Here is a 27681-nt window from a genome sequence, read left to right on the forward strand (position 1 = left end):
TGTGGTGTTCAAAAATCAGAGAGAAAATCCATCCCAAAACTCCTTTCTGGGGATCAAACCAACACCCAGCTCACAGGGCCTGCAAGGCTCTTCTTGTAATGTGGTAGAAGATAGCAGAAAATGACTGGGTTTGTAGAATGAAGCCATCAGATAAAGCTGGGCTTAGAGAAAGTGGGATCAGAGCAAGATTTAGTTTTACCATGAACCAAGCCATGTGACTCTGGTTCATGGTGAAATGTCTCAACCCCCAAAAGTAGCTGCAAGGCCTCCATGCCAAACAGGTACTTTACCTTTAGCTACATTCCCAGTTCTTTTTGATATTTTTTACTTTGAGGCAGGGTCTCACACTAAGTTGCTCAGACTGGCCTTGAACTTGCAATCTTCCTGCCTCAGCCTCCCAAGGAACTGAGATTATATGGTACACCTGGCTTGTTGCCATGCAAGAGGCAGCATAAGGCTATAAACAGGAACCCGGAGTCAGTTTTTTGAGGGTGCCTTGCAGCTACCTTGCCCTGCTGTGTGACCTGGAATGTTATTTGCCATCTCTCGGTCAGTTAGTTTGCTCTTCTGTAAGATGGGATAAAAATATCACCTACCTTCTTTGTAGTATGGGAACTTTAAGGAAGGTTCATGTAAAGAACCTAGCATGATGCCAGGTATATAGACAATTTAAAAAAAAAAACCCGAGGAATCATTAATTAAATATATCAGGAATACGTTAAAGTGACATCAAGATTTACTTTGGCAATAAATGTCAACTTTCTCCATTTTTTTTTAAAGGTGCCAACATGTATTTTTTGGGGGGGCAGAGGGTTCAGGAGATTGAACTCAGGGACATTTGACCACTGAGCCACATCCACAGCCCTATTTTGTATTTTATTAGAGACAGGGTCTCACTGAGTTGCTTAGGGCCTCACTAAATTTCTGAGGCTGGCTTCCGCTTCCCAAGCCACTGGGATTACTAGTGTGCGCCACTGCACCCAGCAAGCACCAACATTTTTACTTCATTGTTAATCATGACTGCTCATGCCCGAATGATCACAGCTGGAAACTTAAACTTGTCCAGCACTCAACAGGGCTCACCATGTGTACACTTGTTCAAAACACCTCAGACATTTCCTTTAAGCCTGACAACATTTCTGAGCTGGGTACTATTATCATCCCTGAGCTACCAATAAGGAAACTGAACTCAGAGTTAAGTGACTTGCTCTAAGTCACAGGTTAGCAAGAAGATGAGTCATGTTCAAAATTCAGGTGGTCTGACACCAAAGTCTGTGCTTTTAACAGCTTTCTTTTCCTGCTTTGCTCTAGTTCTGGATTGGTGCCCATAGCTACCTAGTCAGGAAGGGAAAGATAGGGATTCTGTTTGATGTAATGTCATAAAACACATAAACTAAAGGAGATAACCCTTCTAGTTTAAGACTGGAAAGAGGGAATATATTTGGTCAATGGTCCCAGTAGAGCTAAAAACATGACTTATCAAAACATAAATGAATTAAGAAAGCAAGGTTTGGAAATTATAATTTCTTACATATCTGCCACCTACCCACCTATCCACTCATCTCATTTCAAACAGGATTAAAGGCCATTCTGAAAATTATAACTGCTCATGAAGTCTCTCCTAAGGAAGGAAAGATAAAAATGAATATTCCTCTACTGAAGCAGATAAGAACTTAAGATGTGAGAATTGTGCTATTTATCTTTCACTCCAAAAGAAACTTGATTTGCCTATCAATTACCCAATGGTCACAAATCAGTTAACTTTTGGAAACTGTAATAAACATTAGAAATAGTGTAAACCCACTGTTTTTGGTGATGAGAATAGTCTTAACTCTGACCAGATATTCTAAGAGTAATGTGATCCATACCTTTTCATAAGATTTCCAAGGTGCACATAAATCAAGAAATAGCTAAACCCCAGGGAGAAATTTTCCCCAACACACTCAGATTCTTTGAAAATGCCTAACAACTCATCTGTAGTGCATTTTGGCAGCTAGACAGGTTAGAAAACTGCAAACTTTGCTGTAAATTCTGAGACAGGAAATAACCAGTAGAAATTCATTTTTCAGGGTACTCATTAAAATGTCTAATGATAGCTATTTTGTTTTGATCAACAAGATAAAATGACAGAAAGAAAAGGAAGGTGAGTGGTTGTTCTTAGATACGTACAACAAAGGAAAATTTCCCCCCACAATTTTCACCTTTCCAGAAGCTAGGGAGATCAATAGAGCACCAATCAATTCTTATAAAGAAACACAAAACAAAGTAAAAACCTTAAAATGCCTTTTATGAGAAAAGACAGGTGGTATAAACAAGTGCAAAGAGAAAATATTTGAAAAGCAATGGTGATGTTGAAATGACTGGTCCATGCCAACCATCAGTTAACTATAAATCAAAATCAATCTCAGAGAAAATAAAGAGTTAAAAGTATTATGTAGATATAAATTAAACAAAAACATCTGAACATAAAAGCAATCTGAAAAACCAACAACAAACAAAAAGCTGAACTAAATTTCACTTTTGAAAACATCAAGGTAGGGGCTGGGGATGTGGCTCAAGCGGTAGCGTGCTCGCCTGGCATGTGTGCGGCCCGGGTTGGATCCTCAGCACCACATACCAACAAAGATGTTGTGTCCGCCGAGAACTAAAAAATAAATATTAAAAATTCTCTCTCTCTCTCTCTCCTGTCTCACTCTCTCTTTTAAAAGAAAAAAAAAGAAAACATCAAGGTAGAATGGCACCATGAAACCTAGCTGAATTCTTTTTTTTTTTTTAGAGTGAAAGAGGAGAGAGAGAGAGAGAGAGAGAGAGAGAGAGAGAATTTTAATATTTTTTTTTTTTTTTAGTTCTCGGCGGACACAACATCTTTGTTGGTATGTGGTGCTGAGGATCGAACCCGGGTCGCACGCATGCCAGGCGAGCGCGCTACCGCTTGAGCCACATCCCCAGCCCCTAGCTGAATTCTTAATCAGGTTCCTCTCTGTCCTTCTGTTCCAGCCTGACCCTGCATGCAGTTCTATCCTTCAGAACCATGACTCATGTCTCTGTTCTCCCATGGGATTTTCCCAGCATCATCTCTGCCAAGATTCCCTTTATCCTCAAATAAACTGCCCTTTCCCGGTGACATGGCTTGCCTATTTAGGGTACTTGAGTGGTGCTCCTGTTCCCAGTTTTCAAACCTTCATAGAAGCTTCTTTGTAATATCTGAAGCTCTTAATAGTGGAGGGAAAGGAAGTGATCAAGAGAAGGATGACAAGCAGAAGGAGGAGGCGGCCAGCAGGGAAACTCCCAGACAGTGGCTGGAATGGGCTAAGCCACCACAGCACACTGTGTGCGGGCAGAGCTTCAGAGAGGTCTCTTCCCTTTGTTCATCTGAGTAAAAAAAATCATAATTTTCTAAAAATGGATATAAAGTACAAATCCCAAAGATACCTATATAAAAACAAATTCATCTACTAATATAGATAATTTTGGAACAACCAGACCTTTAGAAATAAATTTGGTTTCTTCAACAAGTCACACATTGCCCTTTGAGACTACATACAGCACTCGAATTCAGAAGTCCTGCTGGATGATTTTACTTTAATAATTTAATCTCTAGCCCTTATTCCCCAATTTAGGAAATGAAGATAACTTAGCAATTTCTAGAATTTTTTTAAAGGAGAGTTTTTTTTTAAAAAAAAAACTTACTAATTATTAGGCTAGCAATTTCTAGAATTTTTTTAAAGGAGAGATTTTTAAAAACTTACTAATTATTAGGCTCTCTTCTTCAGACTACAGAATTAGGATCTCAGAGTTAGGATGTGAAAGGCTCCATTTTAAAAAATCTCCCTGGTGAGATGTGCACCTAGTGAGTCTGAGGCTGATGCAGAACCACCTCAGTGGGTTATCGCACTTCCAGCCTGCACCCGACCTTTCTCACTGTTCTTTAAACCATAAAACCTTTATCCCTGGGGAGGAGCAAGGAAGACCAAGTAAGGTTTAGACACTTTAGGTTTAGAACCTTCAGACAGTAGCCTGGGGATGGGCAATCGGTGTCCTGATTGAGCTGCTGATGGAGGTCAGGCAGGAAGAGACCTCCCACTGCTTGTATCATGCCAAGGCAGTCCCCAGACACACTGGTCACGAAAATGTTGCAGTGGTTAGAAGAAGACCAACATAGACATGGGCCAATGAGACCTCTGGTCTTGTTTGGAACCCAGTCTATGTCAAAATTACTTCAGGGGGAAGTAATCACCAAATGAATACCTAATATTGTACCCTGAAAACTGCCAGCATACAAAAAACAGGAACACAATTTGGGTCTAGCTTCTAGATCTATGATTGAGTCATTTTTGCCTTTCTTTTAGTATAATCACAGGATTACAGTGGATATCTTTTAAATAACAGCTTTCTTTAAACCGATACTCACAATAGCTTCATTCAATGATTATTTTTCTTTTATCAAAGGTTACAAGACAGAGAAACTCTTCAAAGTAGTGGTCCTGAATGGCCCAATGATCCTCTAGGATTACCAATGGTTTTTTAAGTAATTGTTTCAAATATGTGCTGAGTCAAAGGCTAATCTAGGAATTGGCACTGATCGATATGATAATATACAACATCGATGAATATTTAGTTCTGATTATGTGCCAGCATGGTAGTGATTGATGGGCATTGACATTTCAGTCTTTATTCTGCCTGGTGAAATCTGTTATTAAACTGCTCTCTGTTTGCTCTGCTAAAACCTCAATTTGCACCCAAATTGGCATATACTTGCATTCAACTTGGCTCTAAGAAGATAACAACATTTATTTACAGTGTTTGTTTTCAAAGGGCTCTTGTAGCATCATTTAACCTGTTTCTCACAATAGGCGTAACACAGACATTTCTGATATGGCCCTGTTTTATAAAGGTTAAGGTCAACAGCCACTCTTCGGTCCATGGATGGTTCACTTGTCCACCTGTGCAAAGATGAGAAGAGTAATGCGAAGCAAGGTGGCAGCAGTGTCTACAGAGAACAGGAATGCTCGAGGGTGTCAACCAATTTGGTAGGCAATGGGATTTTCAATCTGGAAGGTGATTAGACTATGAAGTTAGCCAATAGCAGGAAAAATGTAAACAAGTTACCATTAAAAAGAAATGACCAGGAAAACAAATGTTAGTTTGGATTACTGAGGGTAAAATAATACCCAACTTTCACTGATTCTAGTCAGCTCAAGCTGTGCCCAGAAAAAAAAATTACATTTCCTCATGCTCTGAGGAAAAGACTACAGTAAACAAAGACGAATGGGGGGAGAGAAACGGAGAGAGAAGGGAAAGCACATGGAAATAGTAGGAGACCTTCAATGATACATATAAAATTATAAGAGGTTATGAGGGGCAAGGGGGAGGGAAAAAAAGAGAGAGAATTGAACAACAGCAGGGGAGGTAGAGAGGGAAGATGGGAGGGGAGGGGAGGGGAGGGGGGATAGTAGGGGATAGGAAAGGTAGCAGAATACAACAGTCACTAATATGGCATTATGTAAAAATGTGAATATGTAACAGATGTGATTCTGCAATCTGTATTTGGGGTGAAAATGGGAGTTCAAAACACAATTTGAGTCAAATGTATGAAAGATGATATATCATGAGCTATGTAATGCTTTAAATAATCAATAAAAAAAGAAAAAAAAAATTACATTTGAAACAATTACAGGGGAGGAGTCGTCTATAAGTGATGCTAAGGGACAGTGGTGCTATTATCCCCAGAAGCTCTTGGGAGATTCTGTTCATGTCTTTTACCATGGGTGCCTGGAGGTGGTAATCTGAGGCCCAGAGTCTCTGGTGCTCTCTACTTTGTTTGTTTATTCCAGTGTGGCTCATAAATTAATAACATGTTACATCAGGGAGTTATCTATCCTTCAGTTAGTTTTCTTTCCATGAGCCATCCTAGTCTCCATGGGCCAAAAAGTAGGCCTACAAGAGACCATAGGAAAATCCTAGAGAGAACATCACATTAATTAATTCATTCAACAATTACTGAGCTCTATTACTATGTATAGGCTCTATTATGGGCCGAAGGATATAGAGATGGATTAAAAAAAAAAAAAAAAAACCTCTCACAGAACTTACATTCTGACCACAATTGCACCTCAGGGCTTTCACACTTGCTCTGAACTCTGCCTGGAGCACTCCAGCCCAGAAATCTGCATAAGTCTCTTATTTCGTGATCTCTTTCGTATCTCTGTTGCATTATTACCTTCTCTGTGGGTTGCTCACTAACTACCCCAATCTGGTTTCACCTTTTTTGAATCTCAATTCCCTCCTCCTTCTCTCTGCGTAACACTTGAAATCATTTAACATATTATATGCTTCTCTTAGTTTTTTCTTCTCCCACTAAGAGCTAAGCTCAGAAGACAAGGTCTTTTGTCTCTTATATCATAACTGCATCCCTAATGCCTATGGTAGTAACTAGCAGGTAATAAGCATAATATACACCTTCCAAGTTTACTTACATGGCAAAAAAAAAAAAAAAAGAGGCATTTCAACATAGATATATAGAGGGTCACTCTAGCATTCACTGAACACATTATTACAAAACACACATGTTTTCTTGCATAGAAAAGCATACTTCCTTATTTTGGACACAAAGTTTGGAAATCCCTAAATGCCCAAAGTATAGCCATTTGTTCTTACTTTATTTAAGTTTCCTTTAGTTCACCCTTCTTAAACGTCTCTCTCCTCTTAGATTGAGCATCCTCTTCTTTTAATACTGAAGCCATTTCCCATAGAATCTTCTACCACTTACTATATCCAGCTAATTGCATGTCTATTCACAATATAAAAACAGCTCTAACACAAGAGGGATGTCAAATGTCTAATCCTTATTCTTTTTGAATGTAATAGTTTTGATGTTAAAAATGGACATATATGTAAGTCATATATGTAACTCAAAGTCTAACAATTAAATTTCATACCTAATGAAACCTTCCCATGTTCTTTCTCTAATATTTACCCTAAATAGTTGGTTTGCTAATACATAGGTTGTAGTTGCAATGCTTTTCAAGAAAAAAAATATGAAAAAACAAAGCCTGTGTTACAAAAATAATTAAGCACTATATTTTCTATTTTTCTAAGTCCTGAAAAACAATGGCTAACAAGGATAAAGGGTAGGAAAAATCCTGGAGTTGACCTGCCTGGTTCTCCCACCGAATTATGTGACCAGCTTCCTCATTGGTAGAAAGAAGTTGATATCTGTGATTTGCTTGGCATACAGATCTTTTCTGAGTCAAATAAATTAGTATTGGGATATGCTCTAAACTACAGATCAATCACTGAATGAAAGGGATAATGATTTTGGCTAAAGGAAAAATACTTGCTATTGTTTCTCAAACCACAGTGAAGTTAACAGTACTTTTCCCTCCACCTTAAACAAAAGAAGTAACTTTTTATAGTATATCTTGGGGATATACCTTTGCCTGTATTGTCCGCAGATTAACCAGATGAATGTCACAAGGCAAAGATGACACTAAGGGACTGAATTCACTCAGCAGTTCGGAGGAGAGCTTTACTTTTGCTGTCATTAGAAAGACTGGATGGTTCAGAAAAGAAGAAGTTATGTGGCTGAGGAGGGAAGGAAAACTGACTGGACTCTTCTTTTCTTCTTCCTATCAAGATAAAACAAAAATGCTTAATAATTAAATTTGCAGTTCCCATTATACTAATTAACAAAGTTTAAATTTTAAAAATATGTTAATATTTTGATTTTATTACATTTTATAAATATTATTAGAGCATACACACAATGGATTATAAAATTCATTGCAAGCAACATAACAAATAGTGTCCATTTAACTCATCTTCAAAAAGTTTCCTCCATTCATTTAATATTAAAAATAACAAAAACTTTTTCCATGAACATTTTTGGATAAGGTTCAACTTTTTATGAAAACTTCCAACCTACCACAAAATTCTGAAAGTATAAGAATTGTGATGTTCCTATACTTTGCACATCCCTTCTCTCTCAGGATTCACCCATTCTAGTTCATGGTTTCATTTATACATTTAAAAGACCAGAAGGCTTGTTTGAATCTAAAGCTATGTTGTGGTGAATCGTACCAAATTATAGGAGCTAACTGTTACTCAATGACAGGATTTTAAAAAATACAGAGCTTTCAACTCTGGATTTTAAATACAGGTAACAGAAGCAACATATCTAGATCATCTGTTTCTTTAAATTTGGTAAACCATTCATAGTTGTTTCACTATATTTTATCTGAAAAATATGAATTGTTATATATGTTACTGAATGATTATTCCACATGATAAAAAATACATTAGTCTTTGCTATGATATATGCTTATTAGGCAAGATTTCTGTATGTTCAAACATCAAATAAATCCACCAGGGTTAGAGGTATGATAGATGACATACAAAATTAATTAAATCAATGGTTAGTAGAACCTTAACTGACAATGCCTAAGGAGTAAAAACAGATGTAGGAAGAACTGAGAAGAGAAAATAATTTATGTAGAAAGGCCCTTTGATCATCAACTACATTTGAATTGAATTTAATTTTTTAAAAATGACTACTTTCACTGATACCTTCTGACTTTGCATCCTTTTTGTAATATAGGACTCAAAAGGCTTGGGCACTTATCTGTGTGAAAAGACAGAATTTATAAAGATATGGAGCTTAAAATTCAGAATGTCAGATTAGCATTGGACAGAAGGGTGCTAGCAGAAAGTGAGTAGCATTGTGCCAGGAGCTGAACGGTAGATGTCATTACAATTCAGACCATGGAGAGAGAAAAAAACTTAAAGGCAGCAAAGGGACATTGCAAAATTAAGATACTGACAAAAAAATTAGGTCTGAAAATTATGTGAAAATGTATCCATTCCACATTCTTTTTAAAAGAAAGATTAAGTAAAGCATATAAAATAATATTCTCCAACAATTCTGCCATTTAATGCAGCTTGTAGAATAACATGAATAGAAAAGGAACATTTCAACAAGACACTTAAATGTGCTGCCAGATCAAAAGGCTTCATAATCTAGGTCAGGATTGCTGACAAAATCACCTTCTGAGTAATAAAAGATAAAAGATTCAAAAAGAAAGGAAAACACCCGCCTTATCAGATTTGAGAGGCCTTACGTTCATTCCAGGTCATTCAGAAAAACCTCTCTGGCTTTTTTCTCTATTCCTGGAGGAATTGTTGGACACTTCATTAAGTAGACGAGATACTTCTTGGCAGAGTGTTTATACCTTAGAAGCAATCATAAGCACATATACTAATCCTCCAAACCATATCTCCTGACTCTTGGTATTTCCGTGAATTAACCACATGACAGAATAACTTGGGGAGCCTTACAAAACATAGATTCTTGGGTCCTATGGAATCAGAATCTCTAAGGGTGAGGGCTTGGGAATACAAAGCTTAAAAAGCCTCAGCAAAGTTCATGGAGCCAGCCACACACTGCTCTGTGAATCTGTACTGGAGCTGCCAGCCCAGACGATCTCCCTATCTACTAGAGGAAATAGAACTCTTTTGGAATAAAAATTATTAGCCTTGCCCTTTAGTAGTTTTGGGTTAAAGGAACAAGGTTCAGACTCAAAGACGTTTTGACAAAAGTTATTATAAAAGGAAACAAGGCTATGAATGCATATACTTTGGGAATTAAAGAACTATGTAGTTGATTACCCTTAAAAAGATAAGAAATGTTTAAAAGTTGTTGTAGTTTCCTATCAGAAACTACAATAAACAAATGAGACAGCTGGAGTCTGGCTGGGCCAGTGGGGCAAAGTCTCACCCAGGGGAGTGTTCCACCATCCACATGCTTTCTTAGATTCATAGCAATAATGAGCTCAATAAGATATCTAAGTGTCCAACTACCAATATCTGATTAACTTCCTAGAAAGTTCCCCCTAAAAGCTCAAGTGTTATCAAATGTAGCAATTTACAGAGTTGAAATAATTAGATTATGAGAGCTATAACCTAATCACTGGATTAATGGACTAACTGGGTGGTAACTAGGCAGATGGGGAGTATGGCTGAAGGAAGTAGTCTTTAGGGGCATGACTTGGGGACTATATATTTTGTCCCAGGATCCTCCTGGTCTCTCTGATTCCTGGCTGCCACTGAGGTGAGCAACATTGCTCCACCACACCCTTCCACATGATTTCTGCCTCATCTGGAGTCCACAGCAATGGAGTCAACCATCGACTGAACTGCTGAAAACATGAGCCCAAATAAATTTTCCTCCTCTGAGTTGTTCTTGTCAGGTATTTTGATTACAGTGACAAAAACCTGACTAAAACAAAAGGTAACCTCCTAACTCTTAGAATAAATCCAGAAAACATGTTTGCTATAGAAAATATACATGTTTGTTTTAAGCTATAAACGGATCCCCAGATTTGTAGTGATTGGTATTGCTACTATAACATTATTTGGTTTTGTTTTGGAAGGTGTTGGTCCATATAAATCTGGCATTCTCTCTGCAGCTTGCATTAAAATCTTTCACTACATTTTGATCCAAACCACTCAAAGACTATTCCTCACTGGGTTGCAACCTTATTTCAGAAGTCAGAACTTCTTACCAGGCTTTTGGCAGCTTTTATCAAGCTCACATAAAAAGCTAAACAGACTTGTTAAATTATGGAAGATTTTTTTTTAGTCATTTGTTTACTGTTTGCCCTAGTACATGGTGAGAGCTTTTTAAATGTCTGTTAAGGTAAATCTATTAATTTAACACAAATGCATGTAGTAGAAATACATGAGAATACTATGGAAGGGAAGGGTGGGACAAAAAGAAGATAAAGAGGGAGAGAGAAAATAAATGAACATATATTGACTATAATATTTAAAGACAAACACTGCCATCATGTTCCTGAGCCCTATAACCATTTGAGTTTCTAATATGAGTTCTCCCAATTTTCTCTCCTTACATGTGTAGAACTGGCATCTAGAGGTGAAAGGATATAATTCTAACACCTGAACACTTCTAGAGCTCCTAAATCCTCAACACCTCCCTTACTATACCAACAATCAGCAGGAAAGGGGTAGGGAGTAAAAATCAAAGAAATAAATCCCAAAGTGGACAATGTCAGAGACCCTTCCCACGTCCCATTTCTGTTGACTCTTGTTGGTTATTAGCATGGATGATGGTCAGCCTTATGCAGCCAGTCCTCCACTGGGCATATGCACATCTCAGTGATTATCACTCCAAGTCTTTGTTCTCACTGCCTCTTTGCAGAACATTCTGAGAACAAGACTCATTTGTGTTTAATCAGCCCAGGATTACACCCAGGATTACTTCCTTGAAGCTCTGGCAGGCTCAAGGCCTCCCATTAAAACCCCTACCTATATGGGTGTGATAAGGACTGGAGACGCTGAGGCAGGAGGGTTGCAAGATAGAGGCCAGTTTGAGCAACTTAGTGAGACCCTGTGTTAAATAAATACATAGGACTGGGGATGTAGCTCAATGGTAGAGTGCTGCTGGGTTCAATCCCAGCACCAAAATAACAACAACACCATCATCATCAACCACCACCACCAAAATCCCTACCTTTCTAGGGAGTATGTTCCCCATTTGTTTTCCACCATCAATATTTTAGATATTAATTGTGAGAGTTGAAATTAAAAATACTTTTTAGAAAATTGAAGTTACATGATATATAAAATTTCTTAATGGTCTTTTTAATCAATTTTCTAGTAACTAAAATGTATTTTCTCCTCTCTAGTTCATTTTTTACTTAAAATAAGCCATTGATTTAAGCCCCAGAATACATAGATGATTTAAAGAAAAATTTAACCAACATAGGATTATACAAATGTTGGAGCAAATTTAAATCAATTACTATCCAAGGAGTTTTGAATGGGAATCAACAAATTATTTTAGTTGTAAGTGAAGCTTTGTAGATCTGACATGAACATTTTTACTGCCATAGTTAACAGAAGTTTTGTAGATTAATGTCAATATATAGAGAAAAATGTAAAAGCCAGAAACATTTTCAGGGGGAGAAAAAGACAGTAGCTGCCAAAACTCAGACAATGAGTTTTCTATGCAGTTTTAGCTCTTAAAACTAAGCTATCTTTTCAGAAATTGATTTAAGCCAAAAGTCTCAAGAACTGGTGTAAACCTTGACATCTAAAATGGATATTATTTTTTTTCTAAAAGATTCTAAATACTGTAATAGTGGCTGGAAAATTAGTTATTTCCATTTTACTTAATCAATTAGTATTTTATAGAATGTTTATCACAGCTAAGGTGACCATGAAAATGAAGTGGACAAGTCTCTGGAATCTAGTAGAGATAAAGCAGGTGCTTCCTCTGATAGGAACAATCCTAGAAGAAAAAGTCATAGTCCCTACTCTCAACAGTTTATGGTCCAAAAGAGGAGAAAAGACAACGATCAAATAATCATACACACACATGAAGGTGAAATGCACAGTTTGGAGGGAGCATAAGAGAAGAAGTAAGATATGGTCAAGAGGCAGTTGATTAAGTGAGCTCTGATGTGAACTATTACTAAGAGCCCTGGGTAGAGAGGATAAAAGGACATACCATGGGAGAAGAGGGTGGGAAGAACTTGGAACTGAAAGAAAACCAGTGCATCTAAAGCAGAAAGAGTGAGAAGCACGCAAGATGCCTATGGAATGGCCAGGGCCCGCATCATGAGTAGCTCTTCAGGCCAGGATAAGAATTTTCCCTTTTATACAGACAACAATAAAACGGACTAAGCAGGGGGTAACAAAGCTGGATTTGGTTTAGAAGAAAATCAAAAACAAAAAAAATTACTCTATCTACTGGGTTAATGACAGCTCTATTAGAAAGAAGAAAGCAGGGTGGATACACCTAGGCCAGATCCAAGAAATACTTTGTGTCAGTTTAGATCAGGGTGGTGAAAGTAAAAAAGTTTACACATTGAAATACTCAGGGCATGAGACACTGTCCTGATGAGGGAGAAATAACCTTTGTGATTCACTCCTAGGTGTCTGGTTCAGCACTGGTGGATGGTGTGCTTGCCGCTGAGAGAGGTGGGTAGCAAGATCATGAGAGTGATGTTAGATATGCCAAGCTAAGGTGAGATCAAGCTAGGATAAGGTGATTTGTGGGTTCTATCTTTGTAGAGGTAGCAACTAAAACCCACAGAATAGAAGAGATTGTCAAAGAATGATGTCTAAATTGAGAAAAGGAGAAGGCCAGGGCCAAGCCTGGGGGGCTCCAGTATTTAATGATTGAGTAAAGAATTATCAGAGAGATTAAAAACTGCCAGAGAAGTAGGAGGAAAATCAAGTAAACATGACACTGTGGAAACCCTGGCCAGACAGCATTTTAAGACATGATAAAGGTCAGTGTCAAATGCTGCTGAAAGGTAGACTTAGTTAAACTCGCAAAAGTTCTGTGTACGATGGAGGCTAGAGCCAGACTGAAGTGCACTTTGAGAAGGGAATCATAAAATGATCTCAACGCATAACTCTGGCTCACTTGGGTAGGAAACAGTAGCACAGGGGAAATGAGAGTGTGAGTTTGAGTGAGGGCTATTTTCTATTATTTTTATCAGAAGAACAAAGATTGTTTGAAAGACAACAGAAAGAATCTCTGAGGTAAGTGCTGGCCTCTGAGGGGCAGGGGAGAGAGAAGGAAAGAAGATGGACAGTAAAAGGATCCCGAGGAGGGTGAGGGGGAAAGTACCAAGAATAACTGGAAAGGCTGCCTATGCAAAGGCTGGGAGGAGACTTGGTATCTAGAACAGGGAACTCTGTGTAGTGACTGATTTCCCTATAAAGTGGAAGGCGATGACACTGGCTGAAAAGATTGGAAAAGTATAGAAAAGAGAATGGAGTAAGAGGAAAAGGGTCATGTCCAGGGCCACCTGAGGGTGTGTACAGTAGTTTATGGAGAGCTCTGAGGCTCACTCTTGCTGTTGCCTGAGTAACTATTATATGGTCTCTAAGGTCCAGTACCACTTTTGCCAGACTTTTGTGGAAAGATAAAGAAGTGAATACATTTTCCATTGATGAATCAAATGCTAAAATAAGACCACTAAGGTTTCAAATAAATTTTATCACACAAACTTAGTCTCCTAAGTATGTGACTAAACTCTAGTCTTTAATTTTTATCTAGGTCAATTTATTTTTATTTTTTTGGATACTGGAGACTGAACCCAGAGGTGTTCTACCACTGAGCCACACCAACCAACCATTTTTTCAAAATTTAAGAGAGTGTCTTGCTAAGTTGCCCAGGCTGGCCTTGAACCTGAGATCCTCCTGACTCAGCCTCCTGAGTTGCTGTGATTATAGGCATGGACCATTATGGCTGGCTTAGCTCAAATTTTAAACTCTTATTTCTTTCAAAATAATTTAAGCCAAATTACTTACTTGATATTGTTTTTTAATCAATATAATAAGCAAAAAGAAAAAATAAAATTACCTAAATACAAATCTTACACAATGCTTATAACTAAAGATTTTCTGTGAATGTGGGCTGAATCTGTTACAGAGACATCTCAACACTGCAAATTGTGAAATGAATTTAAAAAATAGAAAGTCATTATTTCAAATTTTGGGTGACAAAGAACAACCAACATCATTACAGTCTAGTTATTTTTTCCTACCATATCTACACCACTTCTTTCTTCTAATAGTATTCGAAATAAATTAGCTGTAATCTTGTTATCAGTGACACCTTGCCCAAGGCCACGATTATCATCTTGCATCAATCTTCGATCCATGATGACTTCAATATCACCTAACAAACAAAGAAACTGACCAGGATTATTTAATACAGATATTTGTTAAAGATCATTTAAGTAGAAGGCATGATGTCTTGTTTTAAATTTCTGGGCCAATTCAGGAGGTGAATCTTGATAGCCCATATGCCATGGACTTTCTCTTGGTAACAGTTCAAAGCAGCTACAATAAATTCATAAAACAAGAGAGCATTTCTCGTTCTCTTCATTAATGTTTAGCAATACCTGATAAGAAATTTTAAAATAGGATAATCAGATCAAAACTTAAATGAAACATTTTTCAAAAAAAAAAAATAATTAACCTAAAAAATTGATTTTTAGTGCCAGCACTTGGAAAAAAATGTTTATGAGGTTTCTTATGAAATGTACTACAAACATGTAGTAATAAGATACATACCCATGCATGGGATCTAACAAAGATTCACAAGTAAAATTTAGGTAGCTTGATATGTGGTGATTCTCTGAAGAAGTCCTAGAATTTGAAGACATCCAACCATGTGCTCCCTTCTCTGATACTGTGTTAGCAGGATCACCATTGTCCTGCCAGTGCTCTGGCTTTAAAGGGGTCATATCTGATTCCTTTATTTGCCATGTGATAATTCCATATTTCCTCTAGTTTAAGTTATAAACTAATGATTAGGTTATGAAATTACAAAGTGAAAAAATTAAAATCAGAATCATAGGTATAAAATATTCAAGATTACACTCAAACAGGACTTTAAAAGCTAAAGTTATACTTAAAAAATACATGTATATTTTTTCATATCTATTACTACACTAAGTGATCATTTGGCTTTAAAGGGAAATAGCTAACCTAGAAAATTTTTAATAACTAATAACCTTTTTAGTTTCTTTCTTGGTAACAGTTCAAAGCAGCTACAATAAATTCATAAAACAAGAGAGCATTTTTCTTTCTCTTCATTAATGTTTAGCAAACTGATAAGAAATTTTAAAATAGGATAAGACAGATCAAAACTTAAATGAAACATTTTTCAAAAAAAATTAATTAACCTAAAAAATAGATTTTTAGTGCCAGCACTTGGAAAAAAATAGTTTAGATATCCAATACAAAAATTACAGTAGAATTATCACTGTTACTCTCTCCATGTTTTAGGAGACCTTTATCTAGGACTTACTTCCAGGAGTTAACTGTTCTCAAAATATATCCAGAGCCTATCACTTCACACCTAAGTCAGCAAATCAATTTCCTGGCAATTTCTAATTCTTCTCCTGCTTCCAAATCTTAGATCATGCAACATGTGACACTTAATGATTTTCTGGACTGTACTCAAATTGTTTTAATTCAAATACTGGGGCTATTTGACTGTTTCTAACAGAAGCAGAAGAGCTTGATTTTTCAGCCTGTCTTCACTGGGAAGTAAGAGAACACTCTCAATTTGTCACTGAGTCTAATGTCTAGTCCCCTATTTAGACCACATCTTTGAAAATTTAAGGCAGGGTTTAAAATGGGTGGCTCAAGAGTTACATGACACAAAAAGATGTTTTGTCTACACATTTTTATTTAAATTATGTTATTTATAGGTTCTATGACTTCAAGTAAAATCCCAGACTTGTGAATTCTTTCACAAAGACTGAAATATTTAGCAACCAAAGGGCCTTTATCCTTGTGGCAAACATCAAAGTGCACTAAGTAGTGGATGCCCCATTGTAAATGGGGAAAACACTCTCCAGTGTTTCTGTGCCCCCATCATTCCCCATTGGTCACTGACATGAAGTCATTATTTTTGTAATTGAAGTTATGTCTTCACAGCATAACTTCATGTGACTTTATCTAATGAGTGTCACGAGAAAAATGAAATGAGAAGTAGTAATTTATTTGTTTGTGGAAGCCCAGAATGCATGTAGATGCCTATGTAAAAGTTGGGTTTGTGTCAAAAGACACATCAGGTGTCTGTACTTAATTTATTACCTGTATGGCTCCTTCAGATATTTATTATTTGCAACTCTTGGTAGATTAAAAAAAAAGAGCAATTGATGATATATACAATAACTAATTTAAAATTATGCACTATAAGAGATAAAAGTCTTTCTATAGAAAGTTTTATAAAAACTTTTTTTTTTTAATTTTTTATTGATTATTTAAAGCATTACATAGCTCATGATATATCATCTTTCATACATTAGACTCAAATTGTGTTTTGAACTCCCATTTTCACCCCAAATATAGATTGCAGAATCACATCTGTTACATATTCACATTTTTACATAATGCCATATTAGTGTCTGTTGTATTCTGCTACCTTTCCTACCCCCTACTATCACCCCTCCCCTCCCCTCCCCTCCCATCTTCCCTCTCTATCTCCCCTGCTGTTGTTCAATTCTCTCCCTTTTTTTTCCCTCCCCCTTGCCCCTCATAGCCTCTTGTAATTTTATGTATCCTTGAAGGTCTCCTACCATTTCCATATGCTTTCCCTTCTCTCTCCGTTTCTCTCCCCCCATTCGTCTTTGTTATCTGTAGTCTTTTCCACATGCTCTTCCTTCCTGTTCTGTTCTTAGTTGTTCTCTTTATATCAAAGCAGACATTTGGCATTTGTTTTTTAGGGCTTGGCTAGCTTCACTTAGCATAATCTGCTCTAATGCCATCCATTTCCCTGCAAATTCTATGATTTTGTCATTTCTTAGTGCTGCATAATATTCCATTGTGTATAGATGCCACATTTTCTTTATCCATTCATCTATTGAAGGGCATCTAGGTTGGTTCCACAGTCTAGCTATTGTGAATTGTGCCGCTATAATCATTGATGCAGCCGTATCCCTATAGTGCGCTCTTTTAAGATCCTCAGGGAATAGTCCGAGAAGTGCAATAGCTGGGTCAAATGGTGGTTCCATTCCCAGCTTTCCCAGGAATCTCCATACTGCTTTCCAAATTGGCCTCACCATTTTGCAGCCCCACCAGCAGTGTACAAGTGTACCTTTTTCCCCACATCCCCGCCAACACTTGTTGTTGTTTGACTTCATAATGGCTGCCAATCTTACTGGAGTGAGATGGTATCTTAGGGTGGTTTTGATTTGCATTTCTCTGATTGCTAGAGATGGTGAGCATTTTTTCATGAACTTGTTGATTGATTGTATGTCCTCCTCTGAGAAGTGTCTGTTGAGGTCCTTGGCCCATTTGTTAATTGGGTTATTTGTTATCTTATTATTTAATTTTTTGAGTTCTTTGTACATTCTGGATATTAGGGCTCTATCAGAGGTGTGGGGGGTAAAGATTTGTTCCCAGGATGTAGGCTCTCTATTTACCTCTTTTATTGTTTCTCTTGCTGAGAAAAAACTTTTTAGTTTAAGTAAGTCCCATTTGTTTATTCTGGTTGTTAACTCTTGGGCTATGGGTGTCCTATTAAGGAATTTGGAGCCCGACCCCACAATTTGTAGATCGTAGCCAACTTTTTCTTCTATCAGACGCAGTGTCTCTGATTTGATATCTAGCTCCCTGATCCATTTTGAGTTAATTTTTGTGGATGGCGAGAGAAAGGGATTCAATTTCATTTTGTTGCATATGGATTTCCAATTTTCCCAGCACCATTTGTTGAAGATGCTATCCTTCCTCCATTGCATGCTTTTAGCCCCTTTATCAAATATAAGATAGTTGTAACTTTGTGGATTAGTCTCTGTGTCTTCTATTCTGTACCATTGGTCCACCCGCCTGTTTTGGTACCAGTACCATGCTGTTTTTGTTACTATTGCTTTGTAGTACAGTTTGACCTCTGGTATCGCTAAAAACTAATCAGTTTCTACTGCCTATTTCATCTTTCTTTTCATTGCTTTCTCTTCTTTGGAATCCATGAAGTTGTACTTCTTCATGCCCATAACTCCATCATCTACTCATCTTCTTTTGGAAGTTGTGGGGTAGAAAGACCAGGACCCAGAAAAAATCCTAACTTTGAACTAAACTTCACATCTTTGCAAACTTAGGTAAGTTTTCTAAACCTGTAGAGTCTGAGTTTCCACATCTAGCAAATCAAGGTGGTGACAGGGATCTCATCTATACAAAGAACAGACTATCAGAAGAAGTAAGTTATCTTAAAAAAAAATGGTGACATGTAGGCCCCTGTTCTTTACCTGATGATTGAGAAAATTCATCACTTTATTCTCTTCTTACAAAACCTAAAATTAATAGGCTGGTTTTTGAAAGAAAACAGGCTGGTTTTAATGGAACAGGATAATTTATACATTTGTACACAGAAAAATTGTACAATTAGAACTGAAACCTTTCAGAGCAAAAAAATAATTCAGCAACACATACCACTTTTCAAACTGGAAACCCCGGAAGACTGAGCAGAGAGCAATGTCAACCTATTCTTAGCATCCTGGATATATGCCATTGTAGTCATTGGGTAGACATTTGCTTGAAGAGGCAATTTGCTCAATGTCATTCTAGGTTGAATCTATAAAACCAAACAATTCTCTTTTAAAAATTGTGATATTTACATATATACTTTTACAAATCATTATTAAATATTGAGCTTTCTTCTAAAAAGACTTGAGTTTCCTTTCTTGTTTAAGCTAAGAAATAATCTAAAAATTAAAATATTTCTTAAAACATAATGAAGACAAATCACAAGGATCTTAGAAAACAATTTTTAAGTGGGAAAGGTAGAACTTGTCCTGATTTTAAAAGTAGGCATTTCTATTTAAATTCAGAATAAAAATGGCTAAAAAAATCTTCTAGCTATTCCATATTTGCATAAAACAAATTATAAAGGTATTAAGTATTCATTTCTCATCTAAATCTAACATACTGCTTTTGTAATGAATGTTAAGCATAATAGCTCTCTATCCCTTTCAAGACACATCTCCCATTATTCTTGAATCACTTTTAATAAATACCACAGATCTCCCCACCAAATCCTCTAACATATTAGATTATAATCAAATGCATATTTATATTTGAAAGCCATTCAACATTTACTCTTCTTGTTTAGCTTCAATGTAGATAGTTCTAAATTTTGGTTTCTCACAGACTAGATTTAAATGCATGAAATAGGAATTTATCTTTTGAGAGAGACTGTCAGAACTTAAAGCAGTCTGGGTAACAGTAACTAATTCTAACTTCAGAACCCTGTTACCAGTGAGTCGTACACCACTTAAAACTGTCATCTCCTCCTTTTAACTTAAGAAAGTTTGACCTGAAACTCAAGAAAATGAGAGATACAAAGTTAGCCTAACAGTTAACATGCACTGAGTGCCCATTAATGGAAGGATGGTCCTTAGTACTTCATAGATCTGATCTTTAATATTTCTACAACCCTAGGAATGTGTGTTCCTCAACTTACTGATTATATTGGGGTGAATAGTATCCCCTCAATGTTCATGTCTACCTATAAACTGTGAATGTGATTTTATTTTTAAATAGAGCTTTTGCAGAAATAGATGAGCCTAAACTAAAGAAGGGTGGATCTTAACCGAATGCCTGGTATCTTATAAACAGGAAAATGTGGACAGAGAGAGAGATAGAGGCACAGGGAGAACACCAGTTGTGAACAGGTGAGGAGACTAGAGCGATATATCCACAAACCCAGGAATGCCAGAGACTGTTGATAAGCACCTGAAAACAGGGAGAGGCAAATAAAGCTTTTTCCCTAGATCTTTTCAAGGGAATATATTCTGCCCACACCTTAATTTCAGATGTCTGACCTCCAGAATTGCGGAAGAACAAAGCTCTGTTGTTTTAAGCCACCCAGTTATTGGTAATCTGTATGGAAACTCTAGGAAATTAATATACTGATAAAGAAGTGACTGAATTGTTACAAAAAAGGAAAGCTAACTTGAAAGAATTCTCTTATTTCTTCTTTCCAATCCTGATCTTCTCATCCCAATTAACATGTACTCTTAAACTTATAAAAAGAAATGTTCAAAACTGCTCCTCCCATCTGGTACCTGCAGGTCTTAATTTCTAGTTTTATCCAGATACTATATTTCTAAAGCTAAAAGATAATTTATTTTTAAGAAATACTTAAATTGTAGACAAATATAATATTTTTCTTTTTACTCACAAGTTTAATCCCTGAAAAGAAAATTCCCATTTTTGGCTATTCATTTTTACTAAGTTTTCTCATTCATGTATACACCTATGCATATAAATAATTGCTTCTGTGAGATTTTAAGAAAAGACTCTTTTGTGTACAAAGAAAATGAATCACTATAAAGTCAGGGTTTCGTCTGAAAACTAAACAGCTATAGTTGAATTAATATGTTAATCGTAATGTATGTTGCAATTTCTGTGCTTTGGAAAGGTTTAAATTTAACTTTTGGAAGAAATCTTAGAAGAGAATATTATCACAACCCTTTCCATTTATCCCAGTTGAAAATCAAAGCAAAAAGCATATGTTGTGAAATTATTTCTATTTATAGTTGGAAATTTCTAAAATGCTAATGTTTCAAAAACATGTTCACATTTTAAATATTAGTATTTCAAAGATATGGTGTCACACTCATATATTCATATAGAGATTAAGGTAACAATCAAAAATTCTATTAAATTCTGTTAAAGAGAATTGACAATCTGAAAAAAAATACAATTTTTCTTACTACTATTTAAAACTATTTCATGGAAAGTTTTATTAATTATGTCCCTGCCCACATTTATAAACAGATATATATTTGTCTATGTATGAATGTAAACACACATTGATAAAGAGAGGGAATTTAAAAATACACAAGGAAAATGAAATATGAACAAACTAATTTCTGAGGAGGGTAAAAAAGCCATCAATTTTTAACTATAATTCCTTTCTAGCAAATAAATTCATATATATTTTAGCATCAAGGTATCTAAATGCATAATGGTCACCAATATCCCTTTAAAAAAATAAATCCTTGCAAACAGATGTTCTAGAAAAAAACTGGTCTCTCAAATATTTGTTCTAATTTTGGAAATCTGACTGAATATAGAACTTAAAATTGTTTGTTAAAATTCAGTTTTATTTGAGAAGTAAATATATATACGCATATTTTTCAAAGGATCCAAAATTAATAGCCCATTATGATACACAAACATTATATACTAATAGAACTTAGATTTTTAAGAAAATTACCTGATAGCCATTTAGGTCAGTATAAAATCTATTTTGGCTGTTTATTTCAGAAGAAATTCTCATTGCAATCTCACGGTTATATACATTTCGGATGTTCACAATATTAGAAATTTCCACAGAGCGCCCTTCTATTCCTATATTTAAAAGAAGAAAAAAAGGTACACATTAAAAAAAAGACAATTATTGCCCAGCTTTTCTTAAATATAGTGTAGAGAAAGCCTTCCAAAGTTACATACTGTTAGGGTTTGAATATAAGGTATCCCTGTCAAAGCTTTTGTGTTAATGAAGTAATGTTCAGAGGTAAAAGGATTAAATTATGAGAGCTGTGAACTAACTGGTGGATTAATCCACCTAATGGATTAATAATTTGAATAGACTGGGTGGTAACTGTAGGCAGGTGGGTTGTGGCTGGAGGAAGTAGGTCACTGGGGGTACACCTCTGAGGTTTATATTTCCCTGTCACCTAGCTGGTGCAAAGGTGTGAGCTCTGGCTCACTCACACTCTCTTTCTCTCTCAACCTCTCTCTTGCCCTCCCTCTTTCTTGTTCTCGCCCTCTTGAGCTCACTCTGCTTCCTTGCCTGACCCTTCTGCCATGTTTCACCTCACCTTGGACCCAGAGCAATGGAGCTGGTCAACAATGCCTGAACCTCTGAAACCGTGAGCCAAAACAAACTTTTCCTCTTCTAAGTTTCTCTTATCAGGTACTTTGGTTATAGTGATGAAAAGCTGACTAACACACATACAACTATCTGTTTTCTATTTCATATCTTTACATACTAAATGGTGTCACTATTTATTTTTTTTCTTCTTTAATGTTAGATTATAGATAGCATTTATTCAGGGGCACATGTAATTCAACAAAAGTATAAGGAAGTTGTAATAATATAAATGCAGATGACATATAACATATCACTGATACTCCAAGGAGTTCTGAGGGGAAGGAGGACACTAAATGAGAAAAGGTTGACCCTACTCCAGGCCAATCCACCTCTCACCTGTACCCCTATTTCCATGAGACACATTGTAGCTCATTTCTCCACCTTCCTCTACTTACACATGAGAAATATGACTTAGTGAAATTTACACTCTGGTTTGGTTCAAGAGACAGTGTATTTATTATTGCCTACAATCTGTTTCTAGGAAAAGAGACAGCAGATCCAATGAGCTGATTTATGAAACCAATATTAACATATTAGTATTTGTGGACTACAATCAGCAGAGCTCCCTAGAAGTCAAATCAATTTTAATTGAGTTTGATATCTCTTAGGACCCAATGTTATGGGGTGATCCATTCTACCTTTTGCCACAAAAAGCAGAGGACAGCTTGAAAAAGTCCCAAATAAATCAAACTTAACGTGTTTGCTAGTATCATTCTACGCAAACTGTGTTATGAGGTCCTCAGGGAAGCCTCAGGTCAATTTCAGTGATAGAGGAGTTGTAAGGAAATCTAACATGCTCAACACAGATGGTGAATACATCACAAGATCTTCTGAAGAGCAGTTAGGAAAGGGGTTGTAAGGAGAGAGACTGCCCTATCTTACTTCATAAAACTGAATTTTTGAAATTCTAAGAATCCTGGAAACTTACCCATAGCTTTACTTCTCCCTACTACTCCTCACACACTGTTACTCTGTGCTGATAAGCAGCAAACTTTTTAAACAAAGAAAGCTGTAAAAAGAAAAACAGGGAGAGGAAGAACAGCATAAGGAAGACTTCTTAAGAGCTAAGAATTCCCATCGCTTATAGAAAGTGACAGCAAACAATTAAGGAAAGTGAGCTTGACTCTATGGAATCTATGGAAACAAATGTAAATCTAGCTAATCCAAGTACTACAGGTGTCTGTGGAAAAATACACTGGAAATTCTAAAATATAAATAATAATATATGGTGATAAGTAGTGCTCAATGGGCTGAAGCCTCTATTTATTGAATCTGCAGAATGCTCACAGAATTGCTGTTCCAACTTAGCTACCTCACTGGGCCTAGCTTAGGTTTCCTATTACACATTCATAAAATTACTGGGAGCTAGGCACAGTGGTGCACATCTGTAATGACAGCAAATGGGAAGGCGGGGGCCCTAAGCAAATTATCAAGCCCCTGTCTCAAAACAAAATATAAAAATAAAAAAAAAGTTGGGGATGAAACTCAGAGGGAAAGTGCTTCCTGGGTTAAATCCCTAGTACCCCAAACAAAACTATTTTGAATGGAAAAAAAGGGATGCCCCCCCACACTTTAATGGCCACAGAACGAACCACTAATCTGCAAGTTAAATATATACATATATTTTCTTCTGAGAGTTATTAAAGGAACCTGTAAAGACAGATGATCCAAACATCTCCACCATTACTGGAAAGTTTAAAAAATCACATAATACAATAGAATTTTCTTTGAACTAGGAAATATTGCTCTAAATACAAACTTTGCTTTTATTATGTTTACATTAATTAGACCAATTTTAAAAGTTTAAATAAAATGTATATGGAATTTTAATAGATAAGTATTTACAAGGAGTCAGGTTGTAGCTCAATGGCAGAGATCATGCTTAGGCTGCACAAGGCCTTGGCACCAGAAATGATAGCACTCATGTATTACTAAAGACCATAGAAGATGACAAGAAGTTAACTTTAATCTAGCGGAAGCCATTTATAGGTTTTAGCATTGTGTTTTCTTTTCTCTAGAGAGAATATTCTCTCAGGGGTCAACAGAATACATGAAATGAAGGAAGTCTTAACAAGGGAGAACATCGTTAATTTAAATTCACATAACTCCAGAAAACATTTACAAAGAACGTGCTTCAAGGAAAAATTAATAATTTCACGTTACCTCTGGCAGTAACAAATTATTTCCATTGAGAAAGTCATCTTTCTCAAGCTCAATATTACACTCAGATCCTGCTATGGCAACAAATTCTTTAAGCTGTTTAAAAGGAGCTTTATGTCCATTCACAACTCGACAAGACATTAAATTCTGAGTCAGGACAGACTTTTAAAATAAGATCAAACTTAATATGCCTATTATGAACAAAACAAAACCTAAAATAGCAGTAAAAGCAAGAAGGTATCCCTGAGTTCTCAAAGAGAATTGATTATATTTTAAAAGACAGTATGTGTTTGAGAGACTTCCAATTTTTGCCTTTCTGTGTTCACATTCCCCTAAGGCGTGCCTTTGCTAAAGAAGCCTGTGGGATGGAAGGGAGAACTTCCCTGGGAGCAGGGATACACACCATGGGACCCAGTGGTCACTGGATCTCTGCAGCATGTGACAGCAAAAGTACTGAGTTATGGTTTAGATACAAGGTTTCCGCTCAAAACTCTAATATTCATGTAGGAATGTTCAGAAGTGAAATTATTAGATTATGGGAGCTGTAACCTAATTGGTGAATTAATTGATTTGATGGATTAATAATTTGAAAAAACTACTGTACTGGGTGAAAAGTTCAGGCAGGGGTGGGCATGGCTGAAGGAGGTACATCACAGGGGAGTGCCCTTGGAAACTGTATCTTGTCTCTGTTGCCTGCATGCCACAGTGGAGCAGCTTTCCTCTGCCACACTCTTCCACCATGATGCCCTACCTCAACTCCAACCCAAAGCAATGGAGTCAGCCCAAAGCAATAGAGTCAGCCCAGCATAGACTGAGCCCTTTGAAACTATGAGCCAAAATGAACTTCTCATTCTCTAAGTTGCTGGTTGTGTATTTTGATAATGGTGACAAAAAGCTGACTAACAGATGTTGCTTTTACCAAAATAGTTCACTCTGGGCCTGGGTACCCAGGACTGCCTACACCCTTCTGGATTTTCTGCAATCCTGGGAAAGGAAGTGACTCCTACTTTATAAGATTAGTCCACTGAGGGGAGAGAAGAATGAAGCCATTACATTGATTTATACATGAGAAGTAAGTGCCCTTCTTGCTGTTAATACCTTCCCTTCTGGAGAAGAGAGAATGAAGGTAGTTTATTCTTGCTAATATAGACAACAAAGGGCCAGAGACAGTCCACAGTTGGAAAGTTGCAAAAAAGAGGCCAAGAAAATACCATTCCACTAAATTCTTCTATATATGCTGTAGATTCTAGTCTCAACTCTGGAACTGGGGCTATTGTTTTTACTTCCTAGAGCCTGTTAAGTTCTCATACACAGAGACTTTCCTACACACCATCTTTACATTCTAGGTCTTAACATTCTGGCCACATGATAGGTGCTAAATCACCATTAAACACAAATAGCTAAGATGCAAGAGAGCCTGTCCTTCATCACATAGAAATTTGCTGACACGAAAGGAAAGCAAACTGCTATGAGTAAAGTTTAAGTAGCTGGGAAGATGAAGTAATAGAATTTTCATTGTGAGCAAATGCATGCAGATTAGAACACAAGCTCCTCAAACACAGGGATCATGTCTTATTTAGCTCCCAGCACACAGAAGGTATACAAGTGTCTGCGAAGCGAAGGGTGGCAGCTAAGATGCAATGAGAGTAGCTCTCCATTGCTGATGCTTACTATGTACCATATGCTAACCAGATGCTTTATATACTTAATCCTGGTCCTAAGCCTAGGAGGAAATCACTTGCCCAAGCTCATGAGGCCAGCAGCAGCAGCACCTAAATGTTTCAGGCATTATGCCTCACACTTTGAGACCAAGTACTGGGAAAGGCTTGCAGCAACTCTTGAGTAGAAAGATGTCCAAATTTAATGAGAGAGAAAGACAGAAAGGGTGTTGAACTGGAATCTTATATACTATATCAGCTGTTTAATTGAGTAAAATATAATTAAGGTGTTACATGGCTTGCCCAAACATCTCTGAAAGAGCCCCAAACTCTTATCAAAAATTAAGAACACATGCTCTATTACACAGCAGTTCCTCCTCACTGTTTCTGAGGTGAGCACAGTTGTGCACACAGGAAGCAAGTTACCAGCATGCTTGCTGTGTACTAGTGCTAAGAGGAAAAACTGGGAAAATATTCTAGATATCTATCAAGAAGGAAATGAAAAAATAAGATCAGGTATAACCATGCTATGGAATGCTGTGTAGCAAATGAAAACAAGGAGGTAGATGTCTGTTCTGGCAGAGAAAGAGATCTGATGAAAAAGTTAAATGTAGTACTTGTGTAGTATGATAAACTTTATGCTGAAAACAGACACAAACACAATGCTATACATTTCTAGAGGGGTAGGGGCGTTTGTTACAACCTCCCCTGAGGAGAGGAGAGGGACAGGCATAGATTCTAGAAGGGGTTATAAAATATGACTTTTGTCAAAAAGGGTATGCCTATATGGTATTTGTATTTAAAAACAATTATCAACATTCTGAAAGGAAAAACATTTTCTTAAGAGGCCAGAAGGAAATGAAACCAAGTAGGTCAGCAGACTGGGTCATGTCACAGCTTCAGGAGGAAAATGATGCTGGTCTCTTTAGAGCCTTTGCCCACAGGATGGATCAGTAAAGCAGGGACAGAAAAGAAAGAGCATTATCACCTTCTTGACAGTTGCTTAGCACCAACCTCAGAACCCCAAACAAGCACTCCTTGGATCAGAGAAAAAATTGGAGGGTATCCTCAACACCTCCCATGCGGGGAAGAAACAGGGAAGGTATAAAGACTTTAAGAAATGCCGATGGAAAGCCTGGGGTCTCATCTGTGAGCAGTAAAGATGATGATGGCCTGTGGCAAAATCTCAGCATCCATCCTTTCCTATGTACTAGCTGCATTCTCCCACTCAGATCTTTGTCATATGTATCTGGAACAGGCCAATTCAACTCTGAACTGCAGAATCTCATTTAGTCCAGCCCTCTCCACCTCTCCAAATCATCCCTTCTAGAAATTTTCAAATGCAAAGTATCCTTTTCCAAGGAATATACAGATAAATTAGATATTACTCTCGACAAACTCAATATGTTAAAGGAGTGATAGGCTACAGTTTTG

At 36.8% G+C, this 27681-nt stretch overlaps 1 protein-coding gene across 2 annotated transcripts in view; it reads right to left on the reverse strand.

Moving 5' to 3' along the window:
- The window catches only part of MAN2A1 (mannosidase alpha class 2A member 1), a 175916-nt gene that overhangs the window by 7545 nt on the left and 140690 nt on the right, over positions 1–27681 (reverse strand). For both annotated transcript variants that reach the window (XM_081291424.1, XM_081291425.1), the window contains 4 exons: positions 21770–21903; positions 18979–19120; positions 14580–14713; positions 7434–7628 (listed from right to left, as the gene is read on the reverse strand). In XM_081291424.1, the coding sequence (XP_081147550.1) occupies positions 7434–7628; positions 14580–14713; positions 18979–19120; positions 21770–21903 (605 nt within the window). The remainder of the gene's footprint in view (positions 1–7433; positions 7629–14579; positions 14714–18978; positions 19121–21769; positions 21904–27681) is intronic.

The sequence above is a fragment of the Spermophilus citellus genome (genome assembly GCF_964194105.1).
Source record: "Spermophilus citellus genome assembly, chromosome: 1".
NCBI classification, from domain to species: Eukaryota; Metazoa; Chordata; class Mammalia; order Rodentia; family Sciuridae; genus Spermophilus; species Spermophilus citellus.